The 27797-nt window shown below is 49.8% G+C and overlaps 2 protein-coding genes across 2 annotated transcripts in view; both read left to right on the top strand.

The window, feature by feature from the left end:
• The window catches only part of ZNF618 (zinc finger protein 618), a 74917-nt gene extending 69834 nt beyond the window's left edge, over window positions 1-5083 (top strand). Inside the window, exons 14-15 of the mRNA XM_009994328.1 lie at window positions 1845-1946; window positions 3039-5083. Coding sequence (XP_009992630.1) covers window positions 1845-1946; window positions 3039-4552 — 1616 coding nt within the window. The 3' untranslated portion in view covers window positions 4553-5083. The remainder of the gene's footprint in view (window positions 1-1844; window positions 1947-3038) is intronic.
• A 560-nt stretch (window positions 5084-5643) lies between these two features.
• Window positions 5644-27797, top strand: part of GRIN1 (glutamate receptor, ionotropic, N-methyl D-aspartate 1) — a 69750-nt gene continuing 47596 nt past the window's right edge. The window contains exon 1 of the mRNA XM_009994327.1: window positions 5644-5715. Coding sequence (XP_009992629.1) covers window positions 5644-5715 — 72 coding nt within the window. The remainder of the gene's footprint in view (window positions 5716-27797) is intronic.

Here is a 27797-nt window from a genome sequence, read left to right as displayed (position 1 = left end):
GAGCGGTGTGTTATGTCTGATCACTGCCATCTGCTGCAGCACCTCCTGCACTTCGTATCTCTTCACACCTGCAGTGACCCATTTCCAGCTTCAGTCCTGAGCATGGAAGCACTGCCCAGGTACCCACCACAACCACTGGATTCCCTGGGTACATTGAGTCCTCGAGGCAGTCTCAGAGTCTGCCATTGGCAGTGCAGTGCCCAGACCTAATGACTGCAGTCTGTGGCTCTTCAGGAAAGTTTGTGAAGGCCCCAGCAATAATCAGGCAGAGCTGCTGAAACTTGAGAGGACTTGTTCGTAAGGAAGGGCACTGAAGTTTCATCACATTTTTGTTTGTCTCTAGATCCCAGGTCATTGCTATACATGAAGGAGAGCAACTTCATCCTCTCCTGATTGTTCTGGTGGGCAGCCCAGCACTCTTCCCATCACCAGATCAACTTGGGCTGCAGAGCAGAGTGCCTGTGTGTGCCTTAGCAAGGCTTTCCTCTAGTTCATGCTCTGCTGTCTGGAGCATTGGGGCAGGTTCATTTCACTGTGTGCTGGTGTGCCCAGGCTGTAGATGTTGCCACCTTGGCTGATCAGCTGGGATCACCTTTATAATCAGAGGAGAAGTTGTCATTGGTACCCAGTGAGTTCAGGAGAGGATGGATCTTATACTAAAAGAGGCATCTAGCTCTGCCTGGGTGACTGAATCACATTTTTTAAGCCTGTTGTGCACCACTGAGTATAAAAGGAGCCCCCAGGGGCCACTTTGAAGAGAGACATTACTAATAGAGACGTCCAAAATGAGTTGAGGAGAGTCTAGCTGTGATGAGTAAAGGACTTGTTTTGTCTTTGTTTTTATTCCATCCCTCTGTTCAGACTGGTCATCATTCTCTCTTTCTCCTTCCTCTCCACCTCGCCTCATTGTTGCTTTATTGTTGCTTCACAACTGCTTCACAGCTTAATTAAGAGCACATTTACAGAGAAGTTTTTGGGGCACAGGAGGAGAAAGAACATGGATACAGAGTTACTGATCTTAACTGCATTTCCTCAAAAAGTCCCATCAGATTGGCAGACAAAGTGTTTAGCCCAGTTACAGAGAGAGAAATGAACACAAAGACCCCTGGGCAGTGAGTATCTTTGCAGCCACAGGAAGGAACAATATTTGGTTACATTCCAGAAAGTTGGGTATTTTTGTTTCCAGTCTGAGGCAGCAGCAGGCAGCCTGGGAGGAGCCTGGCCCTCTCTGCAGTGGGAAGAGAGCAGATATGAAGATAGTGATAAGTTCCTTAGATACAGGGGAGTTGAGCATAGCTTGAAAGACAAAATACTTAACAGGAAAGAAAAGAGAAGCCACCTGTGGTGCAGAAAGAGACAGTGAAACAAAAGCAGGATAAATGGTGTCACACTTGCTTTTATTTCAAAGCAAGGGAGTTGCACAAGTTAGCGGCACAAGGAACTTCTGTTCTTCCTGTCGTGCAGCTTCAGTTGGTTGGGAGACATTTCTCCAGGTGTGCTGATGGCATCAGTGTCACTGATGCACAGAAAAAGCCACTGTCATTTCAGCCACATTTTGGGAGGCGATAGGTTGCAAATCCAAAGGCAACCTGGTCTACTGAGAGGTGTCCCTACCCATGCAGGGGGCTTGGGACTAGATGATCTTTGAGGTGCCTTCCAACCCAAACCATTCTGTGATCTCACTGAAAACTGGATAAAAGCTACAGAGAATGGAGTGGGTTGGTGTCACCTCAGTTAAGGGAACTATAAACAAATGCTGAATGGATGGGCACTGTTTCCCCTTGTTTGTGCTTGAAGGATTTTTATCTTGTGCTTCTAACACCTCCCTGTCTCTTGCCCCACAGCTGACAACGAGAACAATATTGCCTCTAGCCAGCCCAGATCACCTCTAGCTGGTGTTGAAGAGAAGTGGAAACCACAGCTCCAAAGAAATAACACCAACAATAGTACGTAGCATTGTTTGCTCTTCTATCCCAGGCTCACCTGTCTGTTTGGAGCACGTGACTGTCAGAGAGGGCTCAGCAGTGGTGGACACTGCACAAGGCCCTGTCCTCACCCAACTTGTTTTCATCCTTGATTTTCATCCATAACTGATGTACTGTCCTGCAGAGCAGAGCACCCATTCCCATTACAGGAGCACTCAATGCTTAACATACTGGGAACCCTGGGGAGGCAGGGTGAAAGGTTTGTTAGGACAATGTCTTTGGGAACTCCTGCAAAAAAAGTTATCTTCTTATCCAAAGCCAGATTTTATGGCCTGGTGTTAAAAAATTAATCCAGTCTTCATGGTGTGAATTAATCCAGTCTTCATAGGCATGACCTGTCACTCCTTGAGCAAGCAGGCAGCTGCTGTCTGGCTTTATCCCCAGCTCACCTTGTGTGTTTGTACTTCACCATGGGAAAGGGAAAATACAGCCCTGAGGGAAATCATTTCCACAGGGCTTGAGCTGAGCAGCCATGGGTGATACAGAAACATGGTGCTTTTGCGTTCTGGTATGGCCAGAAATGACGTTCACATTGCCTGAAACCAGCCACAAAAAGTGGAGTTACTGGAGTTCAGAGGAAGAAATGAAAACTTGGGCTTCAGCACTGTTTGAGACAGTAGAGAAAGCAACTCCTCTTCAATAAGTGTCTTAAAAGGCTCAAATCACAGAAATGGAAAGATGTTCAGCTTCTGTGACCACCAGCCCATACACATGGATATCAAGTGCCTCCATGATTATAACTTATCTAGAGGGTTCCTCATAAACACCACAGAGGTGCTGTTGGTTAAGGCTTGGGACTGTGAGCAGGCAGTGTGAGCTCAGCCTCAGCCCCCAGCACAGGGGAGACGTGCAGGTCTGCTCCCTGCTGCTCAAAGGAAGAGCAAGTCCTGTCCCTGGAGGTTGAATCCAGGGTTGGAGATGCCTCTAGCATCATCTGGGCATATTCCACCTCTGTGAGTCTCTCAGAGTAGTTTTGTGACTTCCTCCCCTTTCCCTTTGCAGAGGAGCAGTTCTCATCTGGTGCTTTGTCTCCCTCCTTCTGTTTCATTGCAGCATCCGCGAGCGGTTCCGTAGGGAACAGCGCGATCCCGGAGAAGGAGCGGCAGAACATTGCCGAGAGGCTCCTGAGGGTGATGTGCACTGACCTGGGGGCTCTGAGCGTGGTGAGCGGGAAGGAGTTCATCAAGCTAGCCCAGACCCTGGTGGACAGTGGAGCTCGTTATGGTGCCTTCTCTGTCACCGAAATCCTGGGCAATTTCAACACACTGGCTCTGAAGCACCTGCCTCGGATGTACAACCAGGTGAAGGTGAAGGTCACCTGCGCCCTGGGCAGCAACGCCTGCCTGGGCATCGGGGTGACCTGCCACTCGCAGAGCATCGGCCCCGATTCTTGCTACATCTTGACAGCTTATCAGGTGGAAGGCAACCACATCAAGAGTTATGTCCTGGGAATTAAGGGCGTAGACATTCGGGATAATGGTGATTTTATCCACCACTGGGTACAGAATGTGCTCTCGGAGTTTGTGATGTCAGAGATCAGGACGGTGTACGTCACGGACTGCAAGGTCAACTCCTCTGCCTTCTCCAAGGCAGGCATGTGCTTGCGCTGCTCGGCCTGTGCCTTGAACTCGGTGGTGCAGAGTGTGCTGAACAAGCGAACGCTACAGGCTCGCAATATGCACGAGGTGATCGAGCTCCTGAATGTCTGTGAAGATCTGGCAGGATCCACGGGCCTCTCGAAGGAGACCTTTGGCTCCCTGGAAGAGACCTCTCCCCCGCCCTGCTGGAACTCAGTCACTGACTCCCTCCTGCTCGTCCACGAGCGCTACGAGCAGATCTGCGAGTTCTACAGCAGGGCCAAGAAGATGAACCTCATCCAAAACCTGAACAAACACCTGCTCAGCAACCTGGCGGCCATTCTGGCCCCGGTGAAACAGGCAGTGATTGAGCTGAGCAACGAGAGCCGGCCCACCTTGCAGCTGGTGCTGCCCACCTACGTCAAACTGGAGAAACTGTTCACGTCCAAAGCTAACGATGCTGGCGTAGTCAGCAAACTCTGCCACCTCTTCTTGGAGGCACTGAAGGAGAACTTCAAAGTTCATTCGGCACACAAGGTAGCCATGATCTTAGACCCTCAGCAGAAGCTGCGGCCCGTCCCACCGTACCAGCACGAAGAGATCATTGGCAAAGTCTGTGAGTTGATCAATGAGGTGAAAGAGTCCTGGGCAGAAGAAACAGAATTTGAACCTTCAACCAAGAAGCCTCGGACAGCAGGGGAAGCCACAGCAGCTCAGGAAGAAGATTGGTTCGGGAAAAATGAAGTCTACGATTATTTGCAAGAACCTCTCTTCCAGGCCACCCCTGACCTGTTTCAGTACTGGTCGTGTGTTACCCAAAAGCATACAAAACTAGCCAAGCTAGCCTTTTGGCTCTTAGCAGTGCCTGCTGTTGGTGCCAGAAGCGAGTGTGTAAATATGTGTGAGCAGGCTCTCTTAATCAAAAGGAGACGGCTACTCAGTCCAGAAGACATGAACAAACTCATGTTTTTGAAGTCCAACATGCTTTAAGACTGTCTGTTAATTAAAATAATACTTTAAAACACTGTTCCAAACAAAGAAAAAGAATTTTAAGTTCTAAACACTGTGGACCTCATGATGAATGCCCCTGGAAACCAAGTGCTTTTTTATATATATATAAAAATATAAATATATCTAAAATTAAGTTTGAAAGGAAAGCTGAGCACGTGAGAGAGACAGCCCTCTGCCAGGAACGTGCTCCTTTCCATAGATAGTGTGTGGACTTGACAGACTTTCTAATGTTTTCAAGTGGGCAGGCCAATGGGAGGCTGATGTTCTAAAGTCTTCAGGCAGCTGAGATCTAAAGTGACTTGAAGTTTCTTTTGTTTCTCCTCCACCCCACCTCTCCTCTTGTCCCCTGGGCCATCTTGCCATGGATAATCAGACTACATTGAATAGACCAATTCTGCACTGAACTTTGCTCCTCTGAATGACTGTACACCTTGAGGGCATTTGTCTGCAGCCTTCTTGACACAGGGTGCCTGTTCCCAGGGCAGCTGTGTTTTATGAACACCAGTATCTTTAGAAATCAGGAAGGGAGACTTTAAGGGGTTTATTCTGTTTTATTTTTGACTTTGTCATAAATGTGTTTTTTTTCAAAAAAACAGAAGTTACTCTTCTGTCTCCACTCCCAGTTTTGAGTTCAACATGGTAGCTAGTGATTATAAGTTTGCTTTAAAACTCAGATAAATGGTTCATGACAGAAAATGTCTGTAATTGTTACATTTCTTGGTTTTTGGGTTTTTTTACACGTAACCTATTTTGTGAATTCCCAGTGTTAATTAGCTCCTCTGTGAGTTTTGGACATCAGGAGTTCTCTAGAGTAGCCCATTTGGGATTAAATAATATCCTTCTGGGAACCCCAGCAGTTGCTTTCATGGAAAATGCTAAAAACCAGGAAAAACAAGCGAGGGCAGCACAGATCGCTGTGGGTCACCAGCAGGATTGCCAGGGTCTGCCAGCTGCCACTGAGGACTCTTGTACCTAAATTTTTGTAACAAAGTTTCTCAGTGCACACACTCAAAACAACCCTCACAAGGCCAAGGACAAACCAAGGTGTATGGTTTTTCAGTGGAACAAAGATGAGCAGTTTTGTCAAACTGAGGTTTGAAGGAAGCTTAGAGAAGTGCATGGGCTCAAAGATCCTTCTGAATGTAAGTGCTCCTGAATGAGTGCAAAGAATATCTTCCCATTTTATTTGGAATGGTTTCCTCTAGTAGCACGAATGTCTTTTTAATACCTACAGTGCATTACACTACTTGTTATGTTGCTGAATCCTTCTGGCTAGGGAGGCCACGCGCCCCAAGACGTTCACAGGTACCAACTGCAATTAGAGATCATCATAATGCAAAAAACATCTCAGTCACTCTGATGTCCACCACAACAGTGCTCTGCTATGTCCAGTGCCAGTAGGCACAGTCCATGGGCTGCTGGATGGGATCTCTGCAGGCTGCACATTTGGTGCCTCTTGGACAATTCCCTGCTTCTGGTGCCGAACTGCTCATTTTTCATCACTGGGACTTGTATCCCACAGCCAAATCGAAGCAAGTTCTGATTTTTGAAGTCTCTCCTGCTTCCAGTGATGCGCTCTGGAGCTGTGGCAGCAGAGCAGTGTTGGAGGCTGGGGAGGATGGACTGGCTGGGGCCAGGCAGGCCCGAGGCTGGAGCCCTTTGGTAGCACAGGGTGTGCTGGGGTTGCTGGCCATGCAGGGTGAGGCTGGGGCCTCTCTGCAGAGCTACAGATGTTGAACCAAGATCCTTCCTGCCCATCCCTGGTCGTAAGAGAAGTTGCAAGTTTTGAGGCATGAGAAATGGCAAAGCCAGTCCCAGTCTCTCAGGCTTTGTCTGCAGATGCCTTGAACCTGACAGGCACTGCTTCACTGCCCTGGGGCTCAGCCAGGGGCACAGTTTCCAGGCAAGACCTTCCCTAGGTCAAGGTCACTCCAGGCAGCTCTTTGCACCCAGCTGTCTTGCTCTTCTCAGCCTGCAAACAGGACCTGCTGTTATCTTGGGTCTACCTTTTGGGTTGACCTCTTGAGTACTGTTACCAGCATCAGGGCAAAACCAGTTGTCTCCTAAAAGTAATTTTTGCCTATGGATATCTTAAAAGACACGATCTGCAACCCCACTGGCAGCTGCAGGGGTAGCAGCACTTGCAGATGACTTGCCAAGGCAGAGGCACTTGGAGATCTGATTTCTCTGGCAGTGGCTTTTGCAAATGGAGGTGTTGGTTGTAGGGCCAACTTTTCTTCTTGCTGCTTTTATTCTCTCTCATACAAAACCTGCCTGCCCCAACCACCACCTGGGCCCATGGTAGCACATCTGCTTTGCACTCGCAGTCCAGCAGAAACCTGCAACAAACAGTAACTAAGTCTCAGACTACAAACAAAACACCCAAGTGAGATGTACACGGATTACAAAGCATTTGTGCTGTGCTTCTGTTCCCCCTGAAGAGCACAAGGTTTCCTGCAGGTGGAGGATTAATCCAAAGCAAGATTAGTTTTTGAGGCTGCAGAGTGTGTACTGTGCAGCTCAGGTGATGGGCAGGACTGGAGACAGGATTTGTAGTTCTTTCTCCTAATGCTGTGTTATACTTTTTTGCTTTGTTCACTTGAGACCCTGGGTGTTGTTCCCGGGCTCTTCAACACTCAGGGGAATGTGCAAACTCCTCATGTTCCTTTGAAAAGAAAGCTCCAAACCCCAACACTCCTTTGCTAAGGGGCAGGCTGGTGACTTCTGTGGGATTTGCCAGCTGATTGTGCTGTCTGTCTGCAAGGCATTAAGGGTGCAGAAGGGGACAGAGCACAGGTTTAAAGCTCTGGAGTTGAGTAATAGGTGAAATTGTAGTCATTTGTGCAGCCATTTGATGCCAGGCTGCCCAGCAGTGAGCTGGGCCATGGCTGCAGAGCCAGGGCACGCAAACAAGAAAAGCCACAGCCCCTCTATAGTTCCCAGCTCATCTCCCCTCCCACTTTTTACAGTGTGGTTTTGGCATCAGATCTGGAGCTTTCTTGCTGTGACAACCAACGAGAGGAGCTGACTTCACCCTCTCCCCATCCAAGTGACTGTCCCCTCCAAGGCAACTTTGGTTAGGGTTGCACTAATGATGGATGTTAAGCAAACATGTTGTCTGGTAGGTGAAATTTTCCCAAAGGCATAAAACCTCAACTTAGCTGAAAAAAAAAGCAAAATAAAACCTAAAACCCTGAAATGGAGCAATCTGGAAAGTTGCTGATTGGGCAGCCCCCTTCTCCAAGGAGTCAGTGAAGAAGCTGCAGCTTTTCATGAGACTTAAACAAGGGCACAAGGTGTTCTGCTCAGAGGAGCTGTTCGTGCTGTGTCTGATCACAGGCTTTTGTCTGATGCACTTATTTTATTCCTCATGAAAAGGAGAGAAGCACATCTGGAGCACCTGTCTTTACCCTAAATGCCAACCTTTTGCTTCTGTTTATTCTTCCCTCTTCAAGATTTGGATTTGCATTCTAGGGAGCACAGATTCTTTACCAAGGTCTGAATTTTGAAAGTTCTATTTCTCCAGGTTACTCCAACCCAAATTTTTCTATGATTCTGTGGTGTGGAGCAGCACTAAGGAACACTGCCCATCCTGTGGTGGACAACCAGAGAGGAGGTCTCTTAATTTGGCTAGAGCTGTCCTGAGTTTCTGTTCCCTCTTAGCTGGGAGGAGAAGTCCCCAAAAAAGGGATCATCCTTCAGTAGATCCTGTTGGAAATTTGCCTTCTGATTGTTTTTTTTCCTTTACTTGCACTTGAGAAATGGGTTGGGATACAAAAATGGTGTATGTGTCCTCCTGGCATTCATTTGTTTCTGCTGCTTACTCTGTGCCTGACCTTGCAGACTTCTCTCTCTGACCTCACCGTTTGCTTTGGGAGGAGTTATGATCTCAGGTGGTGAGCAAGCACCAACAGAAAATGAACTGTAAAAATGAAGGGCCTTCCAGTCCTGTCTAAAGATCCTTGTTACTAGACAACTGAGATAGTGCAATACCAGGGCAGAGCTCTTCAAAACAGATGGTTGTTTCTGTGTGAGTAGGGCAGCCAGAGGGTCAGTGGAGAACATGGAGCCCAGATTTGTCTCCTGTGTCTCCTCTCCCCATGTCTCTAGCAGCAGACATTGGTTGTGTTCTGGTTTGTGAGGTGTTTCTGTATCTTGCACCTGGGTTGTTTTCAGATGGAAGTAAACTTCTCTTTGTCAAAGCTGTGCGTCTTTTCTAAGAAAACTGAGTTGGTTGTGTTTGAACTAGTGCAATCTGAAAAACTTCCTGTGAAAGCCAACTGTGGGCTCAGGTTTTGTCTAATTCAGTTGTCTGTTAATTGCTGGCTAAACCAGTTTAACTTTGAGATAAATTGGTTTAAGCATCCACATGAACCACCTGCACTGGTTTAACTGCGCTTGCTGGATGTTCTCTCCTGCTGAGCAGAGAACACATCCAGAAGCAGCTCAGGGAGTCATGACCCTTCCATGAATTTTGCAAACAAAGTTGTGGCAGATAATCTCAAAGCTCGGGAAGGACTGAAAATAGAGAGGTGGGCACTTCTGAAAATGGCTTGAGCTCTGACTTGTGGGATCCGGGTTAACAGAGTGTTCAGTGAGGTGTCTCAGGCTGGTTGGTTACCCTTTCTCCAACTGCTTGCAGTAACATGGGACATTTAGTGTGAGAAGAAATTCCTGTGTATGTTTGTGTTGGTGGATGAGTCCACTCAGCTCTACCAGCCTAAGGGACCATTCCCATTTTCTGGATCCCACCCTGAGCAAGCCAGGACCTAGTGTTGCACAAGGTGTCCAAGACACTGTGCTGTTTGGAGAATGCTGTGGACACTTCTGGGCAGCACCAAGCTACTGATCAATCAAAAGACAGTAAAAGTGCAGCCAAAAGGTATTGAAAGACTGGGAGTGTGGCTTTGGGCTGAGGAGAAAGGCAGGTCTCTGATTGCATCTCTCTGGCTGAAGGAGGTGGAGGGGAACTCCTGTGAGCTTTCAGAGGGAGCACACAGGAGGGGACAGGTTGTTCCCAATGGAATAATTAGGAACAATGGGATAAAAATTATCAAAAAGACACTAAAGGCAGATTCTGGGAAAACTTTCCAGGGAGGAGAAATCCTTTCATCTGGGAGGAGTCTGTTACAGGAATGTTTTTGAGCCCTGTGGTTCCAAACAAGGCTGCACAACTCTATGGAGCACACTCCATAAGGCACAAGGCTGCTTGGGACCTTGCCAAGAGAAAAGGGACTGGGTGTGGAGACCAGTCCTGCCCAGTAGGTCCAGCAGGGTTCACAGAGCATCTTCCTCTGCATCTTCCCACTCACCACGGGCACCAAACCCTTCCCAGCACTCCAGTATATGCATTAACCAGGTTTCATAAAGGAGGGAGGTGGCTGAGTGGCAGAAGGGGCAGAGGAGATAACGGCAGTTGAGGAGCACGTGTCTTGTCAACCTGTGTTCTGCCAAAGTGAAAGAATCAGTGTGAGGGAGAGTATGATATTACTTGCTGCTGGTGCTGTGCATTTTCTGTGCTACACCATGATCATGAATCCTTGGGATCTCTTGAGAATGCCCAGAAGCATTGGCTGAGACTCAAGGTCCTGTGTCAGGTCCTTGTGGAGGTGTCTCCTCGTAGCAATAAGAACTCGCCTCCCTCAATGCACGGGACCTGTCCCCGTGCCACATGTTGTCACCTTCCTGGGGCCTCTGGAAGTGTCACTGAACAGAACAATAGTCAAACCAGAGTGAGATGAACCCCAGCACAGCCCTGAGCTGAAAGCCTCCTTAGTACTGAGGGGTAGTTTGCTTTTGCTAGGCCAGAAATGGTAAACCAATGAGAGTGTATTGCCCTGAAATTCAATTTGATATAGCAAATGTTTGGGGGTTTTCTGTTCAATTTTGGTTTTGTTTGGCTGGTTGTTTTTTTTACTACTTCCATTAGAGTCCTTTATTTTATACCTTGATGGAGGAGTTTTGCTGACATTAGATGATGGTGTATCCAAGAGACCTGTTAGGGTTTAATGATTTGTAGGCGGCTGAGTTTTAATTTTTTAGAACAGCTTCTGAAATGAGCCATGTCAATGGCTCCTTGATGCACAACAGCAACCACTGGCTGAGAGGATTTTCTTCCTTCCCATCATTGTGGTGTCACTGCCAGGGGTCATTGGGTGGTGTTGCCAAGTGGGCAACACAGCCTTAGCCAAGGAATGTTGTGCAGTGGAGTTGATGGGTCCAGGCATATTAAACCCCTGCTTTTTACAACCAAAGTTCCTTAAAAAATACACTTCCAGCCTCATCAGCCTGGAGTGCTTGTTTTCAGCCTTCTGGGGGCTCTTCTGGCAGTCTCTGCAATGTGTGGTTATGATGGGGGTTTTTTTCCAGTGGGCTGGGGGATGGGAGGAGGGATTTTAAATTTTTTTTTTTCCTTGCTATTTGTGCAGAAGGACCTTTCCACTCAAGGAAGGAGGCATGTATGTGTTCTGGAAGGAGCAACACTCTTAGGAGCTGTTTTCCACGGTCCCTTAATCTTACTGGGACTTTAATATTTTTTTTTTAATTCTTTAAAAAGGATACTGATAACTGAAATATTTGTGGCAGGTGGCTAGGCAAGACTGGCAGTGCAGGAGGAGCACACATCACATCATGCAGACCCTGAGGATTCTGTTTCACGCTGTAGCTAGAAAGGTGTCACGTCAACAGCCCAAACCATCAGGAAATCCCTGTTTGCAGCCAGGCTGAACAGAGAAGCTGCTCCTCGTTCCCGTCGTCGTTCCAAACCTCCTCTTGGGAGCTGAATTCTTGTTGCTTCATCAAGCAAACAATTAATGTTCTCCTTTCCCTCCTCCCCCTTGCTCCCCTTGGTAACTCGAGTGCATTTCCTCCCTTTCTGTAGATGCAGATGTTCTAGGCAATACCACAGATGCACCTCGTGTGTCTCTACCTGCGAGTACAAGGATCTCACGGCATCTTAAAAAAATACAAAAAAAAAAATATACAAAAAATATACAAAAAAAAATATCTTTTTTAGGCCAGAGTTTTCTACAGGTATTAATGAATATTTTTCTTAATCCTTATAAGTTTTATGTGTTTAATATTTCTTAATACCGGTAGCATTAATTTATACTTTTGTAGCAACACAATATTTTTATAAACCGCCACCGCTGGCTTTGTCTTCATACCGGGGAGACGTGCGGGCAGCTGCCCCGCTGTACCATGTACTGTATTTAAAAGGTTATCTAATGTCACACTTGCTGTGTTAATAAACAAAACAAAAACCTGTTTGAAGTCTCATGTATTGTTGGTGTGGATCGAATGACTCAATAGAGAGCAATATTGCACGGGGTTGAGTTGCTGATTTTCATTGTGATACACGAACGCTTGAGGCCAACTCAAGTGCTTCTGAGTTCTTTTCTTTTTAGGATTTTGTTTTGTTTCGGTTTTTTTGTTTGTTTTGTTGTTTTGGTTTTGTTTTGGTTTTGTTTTTTTTTACAGCTAAGGAAATTCAGTGCTGTTTGAAACTTAGACTGACGTCAAATGAAAAGGATTATTAAAGAAAAAAAAATAATCAAGGTGTTTAAATGTTGCTGTTTTTACAAGTCTGTTGCTGTCTGAATGGAAATATTCCACAAGAGAGGAGGAATAGTTCCACTTAGCTTCCAAACCAGCTGAGCACTCCAGGCCAGAGCTCAGTTATTTGGAGATATCTTAGAGACGTGTTTCTGCAACATTCTTTTCAGAGTTGATGCCAAGGCAGAAGACAAACTGTAACTGTAAGAAAGCATCCGTTGCTTGAGGATTTTCATGTCAGTGTTGTATTTATGGTTTTACAATAAAACAACCTTTAGGAAAAAATGACGTGTCTGAGGTTTTCCATTTCTCAAGCACGTGGATGGGAAATCAGCCAGTGCTGAGTGTCTTGTTGTGAAGAGGGAGAACATAGAGTCACAGAACCAGAATCACAGAATTGTTCTGGTTGGAAAAGACCTCAGCTCTGCCAACCATTCACCTAACTCTGCCAGGTCCAGTGCTGAAACCACATCCCTCAGCATCACATCTGCACATCTCTCCAACACCACCAGGGATGGTGATTCAACCACCTCCATGGGCAGCCTGTGCCAGTTTTTAATTACTCTTTCAACGAAGATATTTTTTTCTAATAAGTAATTAAAGGTCCCCTGGCACAACTTTAACATTCATTGAACTGACCTGAATCCCAGCAGACATCTCTCTGTTGAACCCCAGCAGCTGTAGAATCACGTTGAGCTTCTCCCCACATCCCTGGTGCATCCACAGCTCCCTGAAGCCTTTTCTGGAACACGCTGTGTCTCACGCTCAGGTGCCAGCGCAGAGAACCTGCTCCTGTCACCAGTGAGACATTGGTAGGTAGCAGAAAGGGACCTGGGTCTGCTTAGTCAGCTGAGTTGGTTTTGGGGCATGTTGCAGTGTTTGTGTCACACCACCAGGAAGGTTCAGCTCTGCTGGCTTTGATGCTGCTAAAGCAGCTCAGGCTGATGTAGGGCAGGATGGGTTTAACTCACGTGCCAGGTGTCTGCCCAGACCCACCTCTGAATTTGCTTTCAGCACAGGACTGAGCAGGCACTGAGCCTTCTCACTCCTTGCCACAAGGCCCTGGGCAGCTCTTGTGTGATGGAAGCCAAGATAAGAAAGGGCACAGAAACCTTTGCTCAGAGGCTTCATCGTGCTTGAGGTTCCCAAGGCTGCACTGCTGAGCAAGGATCAGTTTTGCTTGCAGGAACACAGCTGTGCTGATGCTACCTGAATCTCAAAGACCCACCTCCAAACAAACCAGGAACAACTGGGGAGTTGTCCCAGGTGGAACAAGTCCATGGACCGGGGTTCAGAGGAGAAGGAGACCAAGTCTACCACTGGAAAATCCAAGGTACATCATCTGCCCCCCCTTCTTGTGTCCTTTTCTTTGACCTGTTCTGCTGTCCTTTGGGGTTGTCTCACCTTGCCTCTCACCCTCCTCTAAAAAAAAAAAAAAAAAAGCAAAAAATAACTGCATGAGAATTAGGAAATTTGTAATAAATGGGAAAAAAAACAACACCCAAAGGCATGGAATGACAATGGGTTTGGCAACTGGCTGAACTCTCTTGGTTAGTAGCCAAGTGTGAAGATGAGCCACAATAGGTACAGCTATCAAAGTGTAATAACAAGAACAGCTGCAGCTTTGCAGGGAGTTTAAGGTGAAAGGGATTTCAGGGAACAATAAGATGAGATGCCCTCACATCCTCACAGACTGGAGTTGGGATTTGTTTGGAAATCTAAATACATAAAGTGGATCATCTATAACCAAGAGGCATCGAGGACTAGAGAACGGATCTCCTTGGCTGCCAGCATCTCCAAGCACTGAATTGTGCATTTCTGCAAGACCCATTTAAAAGGATAAATAAGGTTGTAAATAACAGGCTTGAATTAATCTTATTTCCCAATTCTGTAATTTCTGCCTTAACAGGACACAACTATTTTAGCCTTAGTAATGAAGAAAACCATAGCTCAGAACTCAGGCTCAGTGGGACGGGGTGGAGGTCAAGCTGGGACGTCAGCCTGTAGTCAGAGTTCACATCAGCCAGACATGGGCATGGAGACCTCCTTGGACAGGGACTGAAGGTCTGGAGCTGAGCTGAAATGGGGCTCCTGGGCCATGGGCAGGGGGTGGATGAACCCCCCAGGTGAGGCTGGTCAGGGCCACTAAGACCTGTTGGTGTTCTCAGGTCACCAAAAGGCTCAGGTGGTTGGGTTGGGCAATGTTCCCTGTCCAAGCTCCTGCTGTCCCCTTACATTCCTTGCTGGAGATGCCTTGTGGCTCCTGGAGCAGGACAGCACAGGTCAGCTGCAGAGTCACTTCTCCTGTGCAAAGATGCCTTGGAAAATGGTGAACAACAACCATGAACATGAGCTCAGTTGTTAAATAAGTGAACACTGAGGGTGCAATAACCACAGTGCACCCCCTGAGCTGGGCTGCCCGTGGGGCCATGGACCCTGCACTGCCAGAGGGCTGCAGGGGCAGGGTCCTGCTCTGGTGGATTTGGAGAGACAGTGGGTATGGCCTGAGGGGAGGCAGCAGCAAGATGGTGATGGAACATCTAGAGATGAGCACAGATGGGGGAGTCCAGCTAAAAGCCCTCAGAAGGGACTGGACCTGAAGACAGGGGAAGGCAGCAGAGTGGGTGGGGTGGGACAGATGCTTTGAGGCAGAAAGGGGACTTGTTTTGAAAAACCTTGATCTCCTCATGGCTAAGAGGGGAGCCTGGGTCTTACCTTCCAAATGGCCTTCATAGAATCCCATAGCTTGACTTTGTGCATCTCAGGTTGGATCTTGCCCAGAATAGCTGCTCCATGCAGCCCAAGCCAGGTGCATGTTAACTTCTCAGCTGCAGAGGCTGGGACTCCAAATGAGTCCTCCTTGGCCCTGTGATAATTGTAGGGAATAAAGCATTTTTGTGCTTGTGCTCCTAGACTACATTTCGCATATTTTAAAGCCCTTAAGCCCCACCAGCCTTCCCACAATATGTCACTTTTCAAGAAGTTTTAACTGCTTTATAACTCAAACACATCTTTGCACCAGCCTGGCAAGTAGCACAGACTGGCCCAGTACAGACCAGTGCAGAGTGGCCTGCACTGAAATGCAGACATGAAATAAACATCATTGTCCCATCAGTCTCCCAAATTCTCCCTGCTTCTCTCATCTCTGCCTACTCCCAGAGCTTCATCTCCCATGTCTCATGCACCTTCTTCATTTCTTCTAGAGAACAAGACTTAGGAGGAGCAGGGGATGTTCAGCCTGGAGAAGAGGAGGCTGAGGGGAGACCTTCTGGCTCTGCAACTGCCTGAGAGGAGGTTGGAGCCGGGGGGGGGGTTGGTCTCTGCTCCCAAGGAGCAAGTGATAAAAGAGGAAATGGCTTCAAGTTGCACCAGGGAGGTTTAGATTAGATGTTAGAATAAACTTATTCACTTGAAAGGGTAATTGAGCACTGCCCAGGGAGGTGGTTGAATCACCATCCCTAGTATTTAAAAGACCTATAGATGTGGTGCTGGGGGATGTGGTTTAAGCACAATAGAGTTAGGTTTGCGTTGGACTCGATGATCTTAAGGTCTTTTCCAACCAGAATTATTCTGTGATTCTAATAATTCTTCATTTCTTTCTAACTCACTCACCTTAGTTGTGGTTCAGGCAGCAGGCAGGTGCTGCCTTTGGAGACAAGGGGTCAATAAGGGCCACTTTTCTCACCGATTTTTGGCAACAGAATTGCTGAGCTCAGTGAAAAGTAGATACAAATCTCCCAGGGTCCAAAATACCAAGGGATTGCTCATTTTCAAGACTGCTGCTGCCTCCAATTGCTCTCCCAGAGGAGCCTCCCCCACGTCTGCCCCAGCTCCCTCTGAAGACCTCTGAGGACCACAGTCCCTTCCCTGCAGTGCCCTGGAGCCTTTTCCCTTTTCCAGGCTCATTTGCACTGAGATCAGATGGAGGCATCACCCGTTTTGTTCTCCAGGCACATTTGTCAGCGTGGGATGGTGATTGTGAAGCTTAACAACCAAATAACTGCACATTCCCCTTCCTTTGATGGGTGAGTTGAAAAGCCTCCTGCCACGGAGTGCCTCAGTTCTTAGAGACTCTTTTAGTTTAATTACATAAGTTACAAGTCAATGCAAATTAGCAGATCCCCTTAAATACCCAGAACATCTGCTCTCTACTGGAGAAGCCCACGATCCATGTTCAGGGAACATATGCCATGTTCTTGGTGTGTGGCACAGGGAAGTATTTGCAGGTCTGAGCTCTGCTGGCAGTGACACTGGGCACAGGCAGGGCCTTGTGAACTGAGAGATGTCCCTGCTTGGTTTACCTGGGAGGAGATGTCCCTGAAGTGGACTATTGGAGAGGAGCCAGGTGTGGGTGCTTCCCGGGGAGGGATGGGGCTCCCTGCCTGGATGTGCACATTGACCAAGTGCTCCCTCACCCTCTCCTTGGGGACCTCCTGCTGCTCAGGCACTGCCCCACTCCACCCAACCACTTGCTAGTGGTACCAGAGCAGCAACATCCCCTTCACCTCACAGGATGACCAGGTCCAGACCCGTGCAGAATCTGGCACTACAGAGGAAAGAAAGGATTCAAAGTGGCATCTCCAAGGCTGATGTTGGTGCGAAGGGTCACCTCATCCTAACTGTGGCTCAGAGATTGTCTTTAGGGGTGACATCCATGTGGCACAGACTCTCTGATGGCCCTTGTCAGCTTTCAGGCTGCTGAAGAAGAACAGCTTCTGAAGTTCACAGAAGAGAGTTTGCTTAAATCAGCTTTATTTCAGGTGGGTGTTTTGCGTAAGTCTTGGAGGGCAGGAGCGTGGCTGCCTGCTCTGCAGCCACCTTTCAGCTCAGAAAACTGTCCAAATAATAAATATCTGCTGCATCAATGGACCCTCTTGTTTTTGTGAGCTAAAAGGAAATGCTTTTAGTTACAGATGAGTTCAAGTCATTCTCTGTTTCAATACTGCAGCATCAGGTGTTGCTTTAAGAATGTATCCGTGTTCTTTCCAGTGAGATGAAGTTTGGCATTTCAGTTTGCCCAGTTGTCAGAAAATGCAGCCTCTACTGGACTGGGAGGCTTTTGCCTTCATATTTTCATACTTTGCCAACCAGCACAGGGAAGACCATTTCCTTATTACTCAGCCTTGTTCAGTCCTGTGGGAGTTGAAATTGCTGAAGTTCTGTTTCAGTCAATGCGAAGCAGGGGGGGCAGGAGGAGACCTTCACTGCCATTTCTGATTGAGAAAATCTGGTGCTTTAGGTGGGATGCAGCTCATTATGTTCTGAAGAGGGATTCATCTGCCCCCACACAGGCACAGAATTACAGAGTCATTTTGGTTGGAAAAGACCTTTAAGAACATCAAGTCCCTCAGCACTGCCAAGGCCACCACTAAACCATGTCCCTCAGCACCACATCTTTGAAATCCCTCCAGGGATGGGATTCTTTACGAGGGTGGTGAAGCACTGAAATGGGTTGCCCAGAGAGGTGGTGGAGGCCCCATCCCTGGAGACATTCAAGGTCAGGCTTGACCAAGCTCTGAGCGACCTGATCTAGTTAAAGAGGTCCCTGTGCACTGCAGGGGGGGCTGGGCTAGATGATCTTTAAGGGGCCCTTCCAACCCCACACATTCATTCTATGGTTCTATGGGGACTCCACCCGTGCACTGGGCAGCCTGGTCAGGGCCTGACAACCCTTTCCATGAAGAAATTGTTCCCAAGCTCCAATCTAAACCTCCCCTGGTGCAACTTGAGGCCATTTCCTCTTGTTCTATCCCTTGTTCCTGGGGAGCAGAGCCCGACCCCCCTGGCTCCAACCTCCGCTCTGCAGCTGCAGAGCCAGCAGGTCTCCCCTCCCCTCCTTGTCTCCAGGCTGAACCCCCAGCTGCTCCTGCTCACACTTGTGCTCCAGCCCCTTCCCCAGCTCCATCCAGCCCCGTGTTGGGCTCTGCCTCTCCTGCCCAGCTGGCTGGACCCTGCAAGCCCAGGACCAGAAATCTTCCCATCAAGATCTCCAGAATATCTCCCTCCATGGGCACAAATGGCTTTTGAATCTCTTTGTATCACCCTGACCCAGCTGGGCTGTGCTGGGAGTGGGGCAGCTGCCTGCAGTTTTGCTCTCCAGTAGCAAACAGTAACAGTGACTCTGGATATGCTGTTTCAGATTAAATGAGGCACCTTGACAAGTGTTTGCTCCATTCTCATTTTGTGATGAAACACATCTTTGCTCATTACTTGGAACCAAATTTTCCTTGGAATGCAGGTCCCCAGTGAGCAGCTATAGGAAATAAATTACAGTATTAATCTTTTAACTAAAAAAAAAAATAATGATTGTTTATCTTATTAGCTGGGGATGGGATGTTTCTGCCATTGGAAAAAAAAACACTATCTGTTTTGTAGAAAGACAGAATTTTGCATCTGATCAATTATTTCATTGCTGTCTCAATCTACCCCACCCAGAGAAAGTTGAATGGGGACAAAAATATCTAAGAAGGCCAAGAAACAGTAACCCTGCTTGCTGGATTCATCCACATTTAAAATTGGTGATTTAAATTAGTGCAGCCAGATCCAGTCGCTGTTACATGTGACCTTTAAGTCAGATCCTTCCTACACAGTCAACGCAACCACATCTCAGTGGTAGGTGTGTGCAAAGAGCTCTTCTGGATTGTAACCAACGGTTCATTTCTAGCCTTAAAAGGAGAAAGAAACACCATGGAGAGGCTGTTCTGTCGTGCTGGTGTGACAGGTTGAAGCACTGAGGTGGTGGGAGCTGTCAGGGCAGAGACAGAATCATTTCTGAAACCCGCAGCTCCAGCCCAGCAGGTGACTCAGAGTTAAAAACTCTGTGTCAACCCCCCTGGCTGTGGGAATGCAGGAGCTGTAGGACCATCCCAATCCAGGTGGGTGGTTATTGAACTAGACTCAAGCCCCAGTTATCATCTCAGGAAGGAGCACTGGAACACTGAGCTCCAACACAGACAACACAGGAGGAAAACTGGGGTGCTGGAGTTATAGTGACCACAGAACCACAGAATTCCTGGAGTTGGAAGGGACCTCTAGAGATCATCTAGTCCAACTCTCCCACTGAAGTAGGAGCACCTGGAGCACTTTACCCAGGGCTGCATCCAGGTGGGTCTTGAATATCTCAAGATGGAGACTCCACAGCCTCCCCGGGCAGCCTGTCCCAGGGCTCTGGCACCCTCACTGTATAGACGTTTTCCCTCATATTTCAATGGAACTTCCCATGTTCCAGCTTGTGCCTGTTGCCCCTTGTTCTGACCCTGGGAACTATTGAGAAGAGCCTGTCCATCCTCCTTGCACCCACCCTTAGATACTTGAATCCATTGACAAGGTCTCCCCTCAGCCTCCTGCTCTCCAGGCTGAACAGCCCCAGCTCTCTCAGCCTTTCCTCATCAGGGAGATGTTCCAGTCCCCCAACCATCATTGTCACCTCCCCTGGACTCTCTCCAGGAGTTCCCTGTCTCTCTTGAACTGGGGAGCCCAGAACTTGTCCCAGTTCTCCAGCTGTGGCCTCACCAGGGCAGAGCAGAGAGGGAGAAGGACCTCCCTGGATCTACTGGCCACATTCTTCTTTATGCACCCCAGGATTCCATCACCCTTCCTGGCAGCAAGGGCACATTCCTGGCTCATGGATCATCTACTGTCCATCAGGACTCTCCAAACCACATTCCAGCAGATCCACCCCTAACCTGTAGTGGTGCTTGCACTTCTCCTAACGAAGTAGCTTTTAATGAGAGCACAGAGGGCACTACCTGTGCTGTGGGTGCTTTCTGTGGATCTGGGGATGATCACCTTTTGCAGCACCCAGGATGTGGGTGCCTTTTCCATCTTCTCCCCCAAGCTGCCAGCTGTGGGACAGGCATTTGATGCCATCACCTGGACTCGTCCTCCTGAGGGGAGCCCTGAGGTGAGGACAGTCAGCAGGGAGCACCAGTGTGCTGAGCCACCCTGAGTGCAAAGAGCAGGCAGCTGTTCTCCTGCAGGAACAGGAGGTTATGAGGTTGGAAAAACAACATCCTCATGTGAGGGGGGTCAGGTAGGACACACAGTGCTCGAGGCAGCACCAACTGGTACTTTCACCCAACGCTGCAGGCACCTGCCTGTGCAAAGACGTGCAACAATACCCTGCTGGAAACTCATACTTGATGTTTTCCACCCTTTCCAGTGGAAGGGCAGTGGTTGGACAGAAGTTGGGTGGCTCTGGAGAAGTTATTTAACCACGAGGTGGCACCAGCAGCTGCCAGAGCCGGGGCCCAGTGTCACTGCCCGGGACTGCACGCAGAGAATTTGGTGCCTGCAAAAAGGGCCAAGAAACCAGTCCCAGCAGAGATGAGCCCAGGGCTAAAAGGGTCAAGGGTGGGGGCAGCCCAGCTCAAGTGTGTCGACAATGATGCACGTGGTGTGGGCAGCAACCAGGATGAGCTGGAAGCCCTTGTGCAGCAGGACAGATGTGACACCATTGCCATCACAGAAACATGGTGGGTTTGTCCAGGCTGGAAGGCTGCAATGAGGGGTATGAGCTGTGCAGGAGGGACAGGCAGGGCAGGAGTGTGACCGGCCTGTTGGGTGGGGGCAGGGCTGTGGACGTTGTCTTTCTAGACTTTGGTGAGGCTTTTGACAGCATCTCCTGCAGCAGTTCCTGGAGAAGCTGGGAAATTATGGCATAGACAAGTGGACTCTTCACTGGGTACAAAACTGGCTGGACCCAGAGAGTCGTGGTAAGTGGGGTCAGATCTAGATGGTGGCCAGTCCCCCAGGGCTCAGTTTTGGGCCCAGTCTTCTTCAATATCCTTATGAATGACCTAGATGAAGGGATGCAGAGCTTCCTAAGTGAGTGTGCAGCTGGCACTGAGCAGGGTGTGTTTGCTTGAGGGTGGGCAGGCTCTGCAGACAGACCTGGGTGGGCCGAGGCCAATGGGATGAGGTTCAACGAGGCCAAGTGCTGGGTCCTGTGCTTTGGTCACAGCCCCAGGCAAAGCTGCAGGCTGGGGATGAGTGGTTGGGAAGCTCCATGGTAGAGAAGGTACCTGGGGGTGCTGCTTGACAGGGGCCTTAACATGAGCCAGCGAGTGCCCAGGTGGCCAAGAAGGCACCAGCAGCCTGGGCTGCAGCAGGGATGGTGTGAGCAGAGGAGCAGGGGGTGATGGTGCCCTGTGCTGGCACTGGAGAGGCTGCACCCCCAGCCCTGGGGCAGTTCTGCCCTCACTGCAGGAGGGATGTGGAGCTGCTGGAACGTGTCCAGAGGAGCTGGAGAAAGGTCTGGAGAACAAGTCCTGTGAGGAGAGGCTGAGGGAACTGGGGCTGTTTAGTTTGAGTATGAAAACTGAGGGGAGACCTCATTGCTGTCTACAGTAACCTGAAAGGAGGTTGCAGGGAGGTGGGAGTTGGGCTCTGGTCCCAAGTGAATAATGACAGAACCAGAGGAAATGGCCTGAAGTTGCACCAGGGGAGGTTTAGACTGGGTATTAGGAAGAATTTCTGTACTGAAGAGTGGTTGGGCACTGGAACAGCTGCCCAGAGAGGTGGTGGAGTCACTGTCCTTGGGGGCATTCAAGAAACGTCTAGATGTGGAAGTTCAGGGCATGCTCTAGTGGCCAAGATTGTAGGGGGGGGTTGTGGGTGTTATTTGGTGGAATGTGTGTGGTGTTTGTGTTTGTTGTGTGGGTTGGGTTTTTTTGGGTGGTGTGTTGTGTGGTGGGTTTTTTGTTTGTTTGGGTTTTTTAGGGTGATTTGACTCGGTGATCTCAGAGGTCCTTTTCAACCAAGACTATTCTGTGATTCTGTCCCCCCTGGGTGGGGGGCAGGAGCCTCAGGGATGCACACAGTGAGATGCTTGCTGAGACGTTTGCTACCTCCTCCCAAAAGTGGATTTCAGAGGTGGGAACTCTTGCATGTTTCTGCAGCCATCACTGTGAAGGCAACATCCTGTTTTGAGGACACCTCTTTCTGGAAGGGTTAAAGTTCCAAAGTGCCTCATCTGTCATTGACCCCTTGTCCTTCACTCTGTTCAGCTTCATCAAAGCCCAAAGAGGTTGGGCATGCTCAGAGGTCTCAGTCTCCACTTGGTAGAGCACCTCTGCCTGCCCAGGAAGCCTGTAAGTGCCTGGGCTCTACTTGGAAGACACAGATGGAGAAGCTCATATGGCCCCTTTCCCAGGGAATGTGGCCCCTCCAGCCTCTTCCAATGATGGAGCCATTTCTGCTCCAGAAATGGGGCCCCACAGGCACAAACCACCACATCTTGCAATGAGAGGGCTGCAGGCTATTGGTGCAACAGCACCTTCTGGTGTCCCAGAGTCTCTGGAGATGAAGGAAGTGGTGGCAGCTCCACCTTGTGAAGCAAGGCAGCCACATCCCAAAGACAAACTTCCCCTTGGACTCCCAAGCTGTTAGACTGAGCCCCAGGGCAGTGAGCTGGGCATGTTGGAGCACCAGGGGCTGCTCCATCTCCAGCCACTCTGCCCTGGCCACTGCAACACCCCAGCTCCAGTGTCCCCTGAGGTGAAGATGTGCAGGAAGCCCCAGGCAGTGGCTGGTCTCGCTGAGCTCCCTTCCAGCCTCTGCTGTGCAGCAGTCCCAGGGGACTGCAAGTCCCTGGGGACAAGTTGTCCCATCCCCTGGGACACAATGTGCAGGCAGCTGAAGCCCAGGCACCTCTTGGTTGGTTTTCCAGCAGAAAATTGGAATGTGCTAAGTATGAAGTTTCCCTGCAGAGCAGTTCAAACATGTGAATGCTGTTTTTTTTTCCTTTAGCAAATTATCCCAGTGGAAATTCCCACCCACTCCTGCACATCTGACTGTTCCTGTGCATTCAGCTCTTTCTGATTCCCCAGAAGCTGTTTCTGTGCTTCTCACCATCTTTGCCTGTGGCCATCAATGTTCCATGTCCCATCTCTGCCCACTTGGAAACCTCTTGCTATCCAGCACCAGCTTAACTGCTGGTGTCTTGGTGTGACTTCCCCCCAGCCCTGTGGAGCTGCTGCCTTGGATGGAGCTGGTGGAGTGTGGGAGTGTTCCTGAGATGAGGCAGTGATGGGAGAAGGGGAGAGAGCTCTGTTCTCATCACTTGGCAGCAGCTTCTTTCTATGATGGCAGGGACTCCTGAGGTGATACACACTGTTCTACAAGGGTTGGCAAAGTTCCTAGGAGCCCTAGATCAGTGCTCTGTGGGAAGAGCTGAGCAAAGCCACCCTGGATGCTGAGAGCAGTGCAGCTCCATGCTGCACCAGCTCTGTGCTGCCTGGAGACTCCAGAAGCCACATCTGAATTGCAAAGCAAGCTGGGCTGAGCGTCTCTGGGCTGAGAAAGCATTTAGGGAGAGCATGGTCCCTGGGCAGAGGCTTGTCCATCCTGGGTGTCAGACAGGGGTGGAGACAGGGCCAGAAGATCAGAAGGTCACAGCCACAGCTCGGGACACAGGGCTGCTCAGACACCTTCACTTTGGTCTCCAGCCCATTGCTCCCTGCAGCTTCCACACCACAGAAATAAGATCTTTGGGCACCCTGCTCTGAGACACCAGTCACTGCCTGGTTGGAGGTGACAAGGACCATCCTCCTGCCATGTCCCAGCTGCTCACACAAATCACAGTGGGGGGAACACCCTGCACCAGCCTCCAGGTGGATGGGGAGGGGCTGGGGGTTGGTCCCTGCACCCCTTGTCCATTGTCCACCACCAATGGACCAGGGTTTAGTGCCATTCTTCATCCCTGTCCTAGGTCATTGCTTGTTGGTCACACAGCACAGAGCCACCAAGGTGGGTGTCCTCTGCCTGCAAGGTACCCAGGGCACACAACCCATCTCTGTCATCCCCCCCTGCTTTCCCCAGCTGTGCTGGAGCACAGGCAGTTGTTGGTCCTTGCTCCTGGTCAGCAACACCTGATACTGTGGCCAGGACACTCTGACTCCATCCACTCTCACCTCTTCTGTTGCAGCTCCTGAGGACTTTTTCTCCAAACATTCTCAGGGATCCCTTTCCCCATTTTTTCAGCCTCTTTATAAAGCTGCCATCCCCAGATCTGTGGCAGCTTTGCCATCTGGGGCACCCCAGTGCTTCCTACAGGGGCTCAAGCCACTGCCAACCAGTGCTCTGACCCCTTGGGCTGCATCCAGGGACAACACTCACTCCATTTTGGTTTGCAATCCACGATCTCTGACTCCCTGGTCAATAGGAGAGACCTTCTTCCCAGTCAATGTTTCCACTGCATCAGCAGTCCTGTCCTAAGGGCAGGACCAATAATATTCACTTCTACTGACACAGCTTTGCACTGACTATCTTAAAATGTGTTCAGTTCACTCTTTTTATCAAACAATCCCAATTATTTGGCATCGTTATTTGCTATCTCACAGATTCATTATCAGTGTTTGCTTCCAGAGCACAAGCACAAATCCTGCAGTACCAACCACACCACAAATACTTTCATACCTGCAGCAACACCTGCACCTCCACCCCTCTGTAGTTCTTCACCGACAACTGTTCTTCGAGTTCTGCCAGAGCTGGTCAGTGTGTGTTTTCCTTGTTTTCTACCCTAGATAAACCACTCTTGTGTCTGGCATCTGTATGTAAAAAGCATTTCCACAGGTGATGTTACAGCTGTGTGGTTACTGGTATCAACTGGTTTTGAACTTTCATAGAATCACAGAATCACAGGCTGGTTTAGTTTGGAAGGGACCTTAAAGACCATCCAGTCCCACCCCCCTGCATGGGCAGGGACACCTCCCACAAGCCCAGGCTGCTCCAAGCCCCATCCAACCTGCCCTTCAACACTGCCAGGGATGGGGCAGCCACAGCTTCCCTGGGCAACCTGGGCCAGTGTTTTATCACCCTTATAGTGCAGAATTTATTCCAAATACCAATCTAAATCTTCCCTCTTCCAATTTGAAACCATTATCCCTTGTTCTCTCCCTCCCTGCCCTTGTCCCAAATCCCTCCCCAGCTTTCCTGGAGCCCCTTCAGGCCCTGGAAGCTGCTCTAAGGTCTCCCTGGAGCCTTCTCCTTCTCAAAAGAAGAATTTGCTTTGGCAGCTTCAGATTATGTTTTATTTTGGCAGCTCCATGATTATCTTTTCCACAACTGGGACTGATTCCTTACCTCAAGGCAGATGACATTTCCAGCTGGGTCCAGTGCTGCTCCCCTGAATTCTCTGGGTCTTATGCTGACTTGCTCTGGCCAGGGGAGGAATTACACATCTCCAGGCACCAGGACACAACACACACATCAGTCCCATGCTCTTGTCCAACTCCCCAGCATCCAGAAGATGCCAGACAACGAGCTGGATCACACTACACACATACTAATTGCTTACAGGCAACTGTGCTAAGTTCTTGTGTCAAACCATGGCTAAGAAGGTTGCCATGATCTGCCAAGAGGCAGAGACAGGAAAAGCAAAGACCTTTCCTCATTACAGAATCCTCACAAGGATCAGCTGGTGGCTCCCATTTTACCTGTCAGTTACACAGCTTCCACCCTGGGAAACCCTGCATGTACCCATGGCCTTCAGAGAGGCTGAGAATGCAGCAGGAGTGCAAGTTGTGCAGTGACACCATCTGTGGTGGCTGAGCCTGGTGGCAGGAGGGTGTGATCCGGGCTGGCCCTGCTGCCAGGACAACATGGTCCATGGGAGGCACGACCTGAGAGGGAGCAGGCTCTGCTCAGAGCTCTGTGGCCATGCCAGGAACACGAGTCTGTGGAGCCAGGAAATGAATGGAGGCACAGGGGGAAGAGCCTGGCTCCTGAGCATGGTCACCTGATTCCTGAAGTGACTCAATAACCACATTCACTTTTCTCCCCACAGGGAACTCAAGATAATAAAGAGGAAAGACCTTTTGCACTCCAAGGTGAGCAAGCCAAATGAAATTCCAAAGCCTTTTACCTTCATCTTCTCTGCTAAGTCCCCTGCTGTGGGCAGGTCTTGCCTTTATTATTCTTCTGCCACCACCTACACCAGGACCCAGGTCTGTATAAACCACTCCAGAACATCTTCTTCCCAGACAACCTGCTGCAAAGGTACCTGGTAGGTAGAGGAAGGGATGAAGTCCATTGTGTGCAGTCTAAGGGTAGGGGTGTAACCCTCTTGAGCTCTCACCCTTTGTCCCTTCCACACAGCACTTGGGCCTCTCAGGATGGACAGACACACCATGTGAGGAGCACAAGGCCCTCACATCCATGCATGGAGGAGGAGGAGGACACAGTGAGAATGAAAAGGCTAAAACATGCCTGGAAGTCTGTGCTGAGAGCTCGGCCAGACCAGTGTGGAGCTCCACGCAAAGCACTGCAGGAGTTAAGGTGAGGTGGGGCCACTTCCCTTCTCTCACGGAGTGTGTCATCACCTCCTGGGTTCCATTGCTTTCCAAGTATTGTCCACAGCTCCAGGGAGAGGAGCTCCTGGCTGGCAGGATTGCTGCACAAGCCCCTGGGATGCTGAGGCCCTGCAGCACTGCCCAACAGCCATTTTGCTTCTGCAGCTCCTTCCGAGTGCACGTGGGCAATGTGGGACACAGACAAAATGGTTTCCATGGCAACTTGCACTTCAGAGATGCCAGTGATTTGCATTGGGGGAAAAAAAAATTCTGCTTCCACTCCCGTTGCAGGCGAGCGGGGGGTGGGGGCTGAGGCAAAAATATCTCTGGTGATTTTTCCCCTGCAGTGCTCAGCCTGCTCTCCCCTTGGCTGGCACACCCTGGGCTGGTGGCACTTGTCCCATGCAGGCACAAAGCAACAACCCTGCTGGTTTCTTTCCAAAAAGGCCGAAGTGGCAGCTCTGGGGACCAACGGGCTGTTCTGGCCCCGGAATGGGAGAGACGTGGTCCAGGAGTGAAACTCAGTGACCTTCATCCACGGAGTCACACTGTCCTTCAGTTGTTGGGCACTGGCTGCTGGTCCTCCATTTTCTTCAGGGAGGCCAATGGTGGCCATGGGGAACACAGAGAGAGCCAACACCTCAGCAGGCAAACAGGTGACATTCTGGAGTGATGCAGTGAATTTAAGGGAGGAAAATGGCCAGTTGCCCTGTGAGCTCATGTCTGGAAGAGCAGTGGCTCTGTCTGGAGGGACAGAGTGAGGCCAAGGAACCAGGCTGCATGTCTGCAAAGAGGTGTGTTGGTCAGGGGAGGGTTCTCCAGCAGTGGACTGAGCACCCACCCTGATGGTGTTCCTGTCACAGGCAGCTCTTCCCAGCAGGAGGTGTGTGCTGCTCAGAGATCACAGAATCCCAGACCGGTTTGGGTTGGAAGGGACCTTAAAGATCACCCAGTTCCAACCCCCCTGCATGGGCAGGGACACCTCCCACCAGCCCAGGTTGCTCCAAGCCCCATCCAACCTGCCCTTCAACACTGCCAGGGATGGGATGCTGCATAAATGGGAATATTTGTTCTGGAAGAGATGCCAGAGACCCTGGTTTACCCGACAATCTGGTGTGATTGTGCCTCCCAAAGCCGGGGAGAGACCCAGACCCAGAGCGGGCACTGCGGGTGCAAAAGGCAGAGTGACCCCCCAGGAATGCACCCCCTGCAGCAGGGGGTCAGTCCCAGGGGAGCCCTGCACCCCCTGCACCCCCTGCACCTCCTGCACCCTCTGCACCCCCTGCACCCCCTGCACTCCCTGCACTCCCTGCACTCCCTGCACTCCCTGCACCTCCTGCACCCCCTGCACCCCCTGCACCCCCTGCACCCTCTGCACC

This window comes from Chaetura pelagica, unplaced genomic scaffold (assembly GCF_000747805.2).
Source record: "Chaetura pelagica isolate M959 unplaced genomic scaffold, ChaPel_1.0 scaffold132, whole genome shotgun sequence".
NCBI lineage: Eukaryota > Metazoa > Chordata > Aves > Apodiformes > Apodidae > Chaetura > Chaetura pelagica.
This window is presented reverse-complemented; position numbering and strand designations above follow the sequence as displayed.